At 54.5% G+C, this 7,959-nt stretch overlaps 1 protein-coding gene across 1 annotated transcript; it reads right to left on the bottom strand.

The window, feature by feature from the left end:
* Positions 1-591: 591 nt before the first annotated feature.
* Positions 592-7,953, bottom strand: SSRP1 (structure specific recognition protein 1). The gene is made up of 16 exons (XM_003206352.3): positions 7,874-7,953; positions 6,953-7,138; positions 6,559-6,664; positions 5,731-5,921; positions 5,425-5,655; positions 5,233-5,336; positions 4,975-5,103; positions 4,413-4,634; positions 4,128-4,200; positions 3,504-3,642; positions 3,341-3,386; positions 2,672-2,795; positions 1,978-2,148; positions 1,604-1,695; positions 1,244-1,427; positions 592-1,053 (listed from the first exon to the last, which is right to left on the bottom strand). Exons 1-16 carry the CDS (start codon positions 7,925-7,927, stop codon positions 985-987), a joined length of 2,121 nt encoding a protein of 706 aa, XP_003206400.1. The 5' UTR covers positions 7,928-7,953; the 3' UTR covers positions 592-984.
* Between the last annotated feature and the right edge of the window lie 6 nt (positions 7,954-7,959).

Genomic DNA, 7,959 nt, shown 5'->3' with positions numbered 1-7,959 from the left:
AGCGGCGCCGCGTGGCACCTCCACGTACCATCGAGCCGCGGGCCACGCGTGTGTCACTGAGGTTGCTAGAGGGGACCCCCGGCCTGTGGCGCCCCCGGGGTGTGGCGGCCTCACAAAACCGCGCTGACCTACGTGCGGCCCTACGCCCCGGAGCGGGCAGCCAGGCCTCGCCCCGTCTCCCCGAGCCCGTTCCCCTGCAGCGGTTGACTCGCAGCCAGGCCGCCGTGCCGGGGTCAAGCGGGAACGCTGATGGAATGGGGATTGGGGCCGCCGCCTGCCCCCCACCACCATCTGACACCCCCAGCCACGGTGCAGCTCTCCAGGGAGCAGAGAACATCCGCATGGCATCAGGATCGACCGCCGGGCCTCCATTAGGAGGCTGATGGAGCTGTAACAGGATTAGGGAGCCCGCAGGAGGGGCTCGGGCTGCTAATGGATGGGCTGCGAGTGAGCTCAGCCCCTGGCTGTGGTTCAAGGAGGCCGAGGCGATGCCGGGAGAAAGGCGATGCTGGGAGGAAGGCATCCCAGCACCCCGTGCGCCTCTGGGGAAGGGGAGCCCAGCCCACCCCCTGCCTCCGCACCCACACGCACTCCCGCCGCGGGTGTTTTTTATTCAATCCGAGTTGCCATGTGAACGGACCCAAAATACAAAAAGAAAAAAGAGACCGAAACAAACCCGAGTATTTAAAAAAATAAATTGATGAGAAACAGGGCAGAGGTGGGACTGAGGCTCCTCCTGGGCCTCCCCTCCACGGGGCCTCGCTCTGTAGCCAGGCACTGAGGGGAAAGGGCTCAGGCAGTGAGTCTGGGCACCCTCCTGCCCCACTCCCAGTGCCTCCCCTCACCTGGCAGCAGGGGTAGGAGGAAGGGCGGCCAGGCAGGTTCGGAGCCAGCCAGAGCCCAAGAGCCAGGCCCCTCCTGCGGGCCGGCCCACCCGGTCCTCACGCTGATCTGGGAACCAGCCTGGAGCCAGCGGGGACAGCACTAATCCGAGCCAGACGCAGAATCCTCTGAGCTTTGGGCCGGGCTGGCGCCTCTCTCATCCTCTGAGTCCTGAAATAGGAAGAAATAGGAAGTCAGGAGAGTAGAAGCAGAGTAGCTCGTGTCCATCTAGTCCTGTACCTGTAACAAAGACTAAAATCAGTCCTCCACTACAAGACTGGATGTACATACTATCAAGAGGAACATATGCCTGTAGGGATGAGGTAAATGAGTGAAGCCCACCACCAATCAGCTCTACTACCTCCTTCTTGCTCTCTGCAGAGGAGCTCTCATCGCTGGAGACAAATTCCTTGCTCTTGAAGCTCTCGCTCATATTCTTGGCAGAGGACTTGGTGGAGGACGAAGACTTGGAGGCAGCACCCTTCTTCTCCACTTTCCCTTTCATCTGTTTCTCCTGCTTCTTCTTTTTCTTTTTAGACCTCTCCCTATGCATGTGTTGAGAGGGTGGAAGAGACAGAAGCATTACCTTGCTGACAGTGCACTGGTCCCATCTCACAACCCCCCAGCCTTGGAGAGGCCCAGCCACCACAACAGCTGAGGACAGACAGATTCCAGAACAGTGAAGCCATGCCATGTCCCCTTGTCTGCTTAGCACACTCACATCTTAGAGCTCTCTGACTTGTTGCCCACGCTGTACTCTTTCATGGCCTTCTCATAATCCCTCTTGGCATCTTCTGCCTTGCGATCCCATTCCTGCAGCAAAAGCAGGTTAGTGGTGCTTTGTTCCCACACCATCCACCATCATGAGCCTCTGCACCAATGCTATCTCCACCCATGTCCCTGACCACCTGGAGACCACGCTCATACAACAGCTCACCCTCACCAGTTCAAAGATGACAGCTCCCCACCGCCAAACCTCCCTTCCTGATCTGCTAATGGAGCAGCAGGATCCAAGCAAGAGCATCCCAGGCCTCCTGACATCCACCTTCCCTTTCTAAATTTGGCTTAGCAATCCCCACTGGCAGAGCAACCCACCTCTTTCTTCTCCTTAGACATGGCTTTCCAGAGCTCCCCAGCCTTCTTGGACAGGTCTGTGATGCTGATACCAGGATGGTCTGACTTGATCTTCTCTCGGTTGGCATTCAGCCAAAGCATGTAAGCCGACATGGGTCTCTTGGGCGCATTGGGGTCTTTGCCTTTCTTGCTCTAGAAAGTAGGGAGTGGAAAGAACCAAGACTTTAAATACCCCACGCACTAAAGACTTAGGGTTACCCCAAGATGATGCCTCCCACATCCCACCAGTAATTCAGCTACTTAATCAGGGAGATGGGTTGTCAGCTCACACATACAAAAAAATGAAAGCACCCATAGAGTAGGTGGAGAGGACATGGAGGACCTGTGGGGGGGCAAGTCCTCCAACAGTCAGAAGGTACTGCCAGGCTCAGACACCACTATATCTTTTGGAAGAGTTTCAATCTAGACTCATCTGCAGGATGAAGAAAAGTCTGCAGGAAGCAGAAGAGCCAGGCTTGGACAACCCAAACTGGGCAAAGCAAAGTGAGGTGGTAGGATCGGATCAGACCACAGCAGAAGGTTAACGGGAAGCAGCTCAGCTGATGTGCTGTGACTTGGATCTCCTGTGGTGTTGCTCCGAACAAGGGAGCAGCAATCCATGTTCCAAGGGCAGTGAGTCCTGATCTCCACAACTCTACCAGCAGTAACTTCTCACCTCCACCTGCTTCTTGCGGGGCTTGCGGTCTTTGACAATCTTGGCCTTCTTGGCTGGCTTCTTCTCACCTCGGTCACTGTCACCGTCCCCACTGGAGGAGCTGGCCGAGGCATTGCTGTCAAACCTGTGTGAAGTGACCTGGTTTCAGGGAAAGCTCAAGATCTCAACTCCAGCAAGATGAAGCAGAAGGTAAGGGATTTGTAGCAGTGACAAGCACATAGCAAGACTTGCCCCTGAACTCTCCCATCCTCCAGCAACCTGCAGTTCAGAGACTTCCTGAGCTGAAGCCGCTCTGTTCGCACTTAACAGCCCTCAGGGGACTCTCCTTCCACGAACATGGCTGATCGTTTTGAGTTCCCGTAAACTTTAGGCATTTGCAACGCCTCACTGCTGAACTGCACCAAGATCCACCCCTCCTCTTGTGCTGAACCTGACTCCCATCAGCACACACGATGCCCCTGAGCACTTGTTCAGACTGCAGTTCTCATCAAGAGAACTCGAGAGACAGACCAGAAGTGCACCCACATACAAGGCCATTCACAATGATATTGTCTGCATCAGACGCACTCCTCAGCATTCTCACAGCCCCATCCCACCTTACACAGCGCCCACAAATGGCATCTTCCAAAAGCTGCCCATAGTTAGACTCCGGACCCAGCCCCTACTCACTCTTCAGCCACATCATCATCCTCTTCTCCAGGGTTGAATGACTCATCTGAAAGGACACAGTGTGAGGTGAAGATGAACAACCAGGATTCAACCCGAGGAAGTAGCCTGAGCATACCAGGCAGCCCTTAGGCAGTGGGGGCTCAGCTGCAGCCCCAGCACGAACCTGTCTCCTCTCCAGACCCATCACTGCTATCATTGGCGTTCTCCTCCCGGATCTTGCCCTCCTCCTTCATCCTCTCCAGGTAGGCGTCGTGCTGGTCCTCATCAGAGTCGGCATATTCATCATAGCTCTGCTTCATACCCTGCAGGAGGAACAGAGTGAGAGCTGCTCTTCATGCTCCCCACATCTGCATACAGTCAATTCTCTAGAAACTACATGCATGCATGGCCAGGCTGGGAAACACAGTGTCCCATCTGTCTCCCTGTCTCCTCATCAGGGATGCAGAGAGAGGGGCAGGAAAGGTTCCCCAAAGATGTTACTTGAGTTAGGTGGGGGCCCCTCTTGCAAATCATGCTGCAATTACTGGGTTTAGTCAGAGACCAACACAGCCATGCAGAGGAAACCTGCACCAGGAGGAGGAAGAAGAGAAAGAGGAAGGGGTATCGCACGGACCTTTTTCCTCTACAAGGGTAAGGAAAGAAAAGAAAGGTGAAAAAAAAAAAATAAAAGGAAAAAAAGCAGCAAAATTTTGGAGAGAAGAAAAAAGGTCCCAGTCATCTCCCCACCCCAGCCTGCAGGCCAGTAATTCCAGCAGGGCACAGAGAACCAGCCCTGTGCAGCAGGTACCTCCTTGAGGCCTCGGTTCTTGATGTTCAGCTTCTTGGCATTGACAAAATCAAAGAGCTTCCCGTACTCCTCCCTGCAGGAGAGATGGGGTGGTGTCAGGGACAGGTGGGATCCAGCTCGCTGGCACCCACTGTGCATTCTCAACACAGTGAGCAGAACGATCACCTTGTTACATCAGTAAAGATCCACCATGTGTGACCAACACGGAGGACAGAGGGGCAACAGGGCTGCATGGCAGGACAGAGAGCAGCCCAGTGTTACAGTAAGAGCTCACTCTGTGCCCACCTCTCTATGCTGCTGAAGGTGTACTGTGTGCCCTGCTTGGTCTCGATCTCAAAGTCGAAGGAGCGGGTGGTGGTGGTCCCACGGGCGAAGTTGACGAAGGAGATTTCATCAAAGCGGATGTGCACTGGTGGCTTGTGAACGTAGATGAAACCACGCTCCAGTGGGTAGAGAAGTCCTGAGCTGGCCTTGTAGGAGCAGGTGATGCACTGGGCTCCAGAGTGTCTGTGAGGGCAAACACTGTCATGTTACACCAATGGGGAGCAGACATCCCTCCCTCTGCACATCCCCAGTGAGATAGCAGCTTAGATAAATCCCCCTGCTTGCATGGGGTAAAATTCTTGCAAAATCCCTTCACCCTGACTATAGAAAAAGAGATGTTGGTCCTGCTGTCCAAGTCAGGAGGGGATCTCAAGCAGCTGGCCTGAGACCACAAAAACAAGAAGAATCTCCTGTCTTAGGAATGACAAAGCCCACTTTACCTCTCCCCCTGCCTCCATGCTCATCCTTAGTGTAGGAAGGTCCCACATTCCCTCACCCAGCCAGAAGCAACAGCATGCCTCACCCCTGGAAGTTGCCAGGCACAGTGATCTTGCGGTTCACCAGTGCCTTCATAACTCGGCTGACCATCTCATAGAGGGAGCCTGACATGTTCTTGGTGAGCCGCCCCTCGAAGCGTTTCTCCACTTCTTCCCTGCATGGCAGAAATAGAGGATAACGACAAGAACAAGGACCAAGGGGATTCATTACCTGCACTAGCTCTCCCCACAACACCCAGGTCCAGGGAGGGGATCAAGGAAGTTGCCTGGAGAGAAGAACTCACTCATTCATGTTGAGGGTCAGTGAGATGTCTTCATCCTTGGAGAAAAGCAGGATAAGGAAGTGGTAGCGGGTCTGGCCCTGCTTTATCGGGGGATCCAGGCTAATCTGAAAAGAGAAGAGGAGGTGAGGACCTGAGGACCCCAAATCCCTCAAAACAATTTCTGAAGGGGAGGACCACTCAACCCCTCCTCACCACAAAGAACATCTGCCGTTGGTCCTTGTGTGGGAGCAGGAAGAGGCGCAGCACGGTAGTATAGGGGATTTTGTAGTCAAAGGTTTTGCCATGGAGGTGCAGGAAGGTGGGGTAGATGCGGATGTCATATCGCCCACGAGGCGTCAAACACTGCAGCTCCCGGAAGATGCAGATGGCATCACCAGTTGCCTGGATCACATCCGCCTTGGAGAGGACATTCTGAGCAAAGGCCTACAAGGAGAGGGAGTTGTGGTCAGGCATTAGGTCAGGGCACCCAACTAGTGTGCCTCACTGTGCCTCACTCACCTCCACAGGGTCAACACCATCCTCCTGGGTAGGGGGCACGTAGAAGCGAACCTCCATGAGTGAGACCTCAGCGTCATCATTCTGGTGGAACTCCAGTGTTACTTCGTTCTTGCCCGTCGTGCACTGGGAGACATTGCTGAGGGGGATCTCGAACACCGGCTGCTCCCCGATGTCAAAGGAGAGAAGCTGCCCTACAGGAGGTGGGGAGGGATAAGAACCTAAGGTCCACCCTGCTGCGCAGACCCAAGGTGAGTTCCATCCTAGATCCAAGCTTCAGCAGCAGCATCGCTCTTCTCTCAAAACCCAGAAAAGCTTCCCCTCTTCCTCCCTTCCCATGTTCTCCACACAAATCTCTAGGCTTTCTCCTCTCAGCTATTGTTCCTGAGAGTTATATTGATTAAAAACAAAAAGGCTGTTTATTCCGCTCTTCCTCCTCTCTCAGACCAGGGAGGAGCATCCACCAGCTCTTCTGGCTCCCTGAGGAATTGGAAGGCTCTATTAGATGCTCACACCTCCCATGCAGACTTCTCTTTTATGTTGAGCATTTTCTGCCTACCCCCCTGAACATACTGTGCTGCCTGCAAGTATCTCCTGCTTTCCTAGGATGATCAACATCCATGTTTTACCCAAAACCACCACTAAGAATGGGGCAGTTTCCCAGAGGAGCATTTAAACAGCTGCATGCTGATGGGATAACGACACTGACCCAGCCATCAGATTCCCACCCAGCTCCACCACCTTGGCCTAAACACAGCACAGATTACCTTGCTGATTACCACAGATCAAGCAGCAGCACCACTGGCCTGTTCCTGTCTTACCACAACTCACCTCCAAACCTCACCGTGCCCCAGTTCCAACCCTTCACACACAGGTCCTTCTCAGCCAGCTCCAGACGATAGTGTGCCTTGAAGAAATCTGAGAGCTTATCAAACTCCTGTGATGAGGTGAGAAGGAACAGGGAAACAGAGAATGCTCATCAGAAACTGCCATGTACACATCAGCACAGCCCAGAGCCCGTCACTGGGACATTGCCCACAGTTCGTGATGAGAAAAACAGACATCAGCTGCTGTTAAAGGCAAGGAGATCAGCTTTGTGAGATCTGGCAGATCCTGCAGGCAGCATGGCCTGATACAGGGCAAGGAAAGAGACTATAGCACAAGCTAGCTGAAAAAAGGACGGTCAACATGGCTCAGGCAACAGTCAGAGATGGCACGGACTCACCGATTCCCGGAAACCATCGTATTTGTAGACATGGCCATTCTTGGTGAGAAGCTTGAGGCCGTGACCGAGTGCCACACGCCGCCACACACCCTCTGCCAACTCTGAAGCCTGGATGTTGTCCACCTTCCCCGTCTTGCTGTTCTTGAAGATGACGCCCTGGCGGCTCAGCCGCAGCCGGCCATCGTTCTGGTGGGAGGTGGGTGTGAGGTACAGGCAGCTCACCCCACACACATGGAGGGGAGCAGCCCAAGGGGAGGAACTTCCACACAGCACATACAGCTGCTAAGCTCTCCCAGGGGACACGAAGTGAACTCCCCAACCACTCAAAAGTTTCTGTTCTCCATGCACTCTTTATCACCCTCCTCTGGGATTGAGGCAGCCGGGTTGCCAGCAGCCTCGGTACCAGAGCTCCATCAGGCATTTAGGAACAATCTCCAAAATGCCATAGGGTGACCCAGAAATCCTCAACATCACTGCAGCATGACACTGCCCACCCCCACCGGAACAGGCTGATTTACAGCACCCAGCTGCCCAGCAGTAGCTACTGCATAAAAGGGTGAACGCTTGCAGCTGGCACTCCTTCCCCTGGACACGTTCCCAACCACAGCCTCGCTAGCTCCGCAACAGGCTGCTACTAAAAGCCCCTGTTGATGCTCCAAAATGCTTCAGCTCTGGAAACAAGGCGCCTCAGCTCCCATTTCCAGTTGAGCTCAGCAAAACACACTCTGCCAGGACGAGGCAGCGGAAGAGCTGCAGGGATGGGGGGGCATACTGCACCCCTGGGCATACAGCTGAGACCAGGCCTCAGAGCCGCATGGCACTGTGTGCCTCCAGCCCATGAGATGGGGGTGAGCACTTCCGGCATCGGGCAGCACCCCAGATAGCTGCCCCAAGCACTGAGCTGCCCCTGGTGCCGCTCACCATGGATCCCTTCACCTCCTGGTAGATCTCGTTGAACTCCAGTGTGTCAGCCATGACGAAGGGGGCCGGGCTCGCAGGCAGGCAGG

Source organism: Meleagris gallopavo, chromosome 5, assembly GCF_000146605.3.
Source record: "Meleagris gallopavo isolate NT-WF06-2002-E0010 breed Aviagen turkey brand Nicholas breeding stock chromosome 5, Turkey_5.1, whole genome shotgun sequence".
In the NCBI taxonomy this organism is placed as follows: Eukaryota; Metazoa; Chordata; class Aves; order Galliformes; family Phasianidae; genus Meleagris; species Meleagris gallopavo.
This window is presented reverse-complemented; position numbering and strand designations above follow the sequence as displayed.

What these genes read in the sequence shown, in the direction of transcription:
- SSRP1 (XM_003206352.3), bottom strand. Translation starts at nt 7,927, where the DNA reads ATGGCTGACACACTGGAGTTCAACGAGATCTACCAGGAGGTGAAGGGA. An exon ending in ACGATGGTTTCCGGGAATCG is followed by an intron (nt 6,665 to 6,952) that starts GTGAGTCCGTGC and finishes ACCTCATCACAG; the next exon opens with GAGTTTGATAAGCTCTCAGA. An exon ending in ACCTTCAGCAGCATAGAGAG is followed by an intron (nt 4,201 to 4,412) that starts GTGGGCACAGAG and finishes TCTCTCCTGCAG; the next exon opens with GGAGGAGTACGGGAAGCTCT.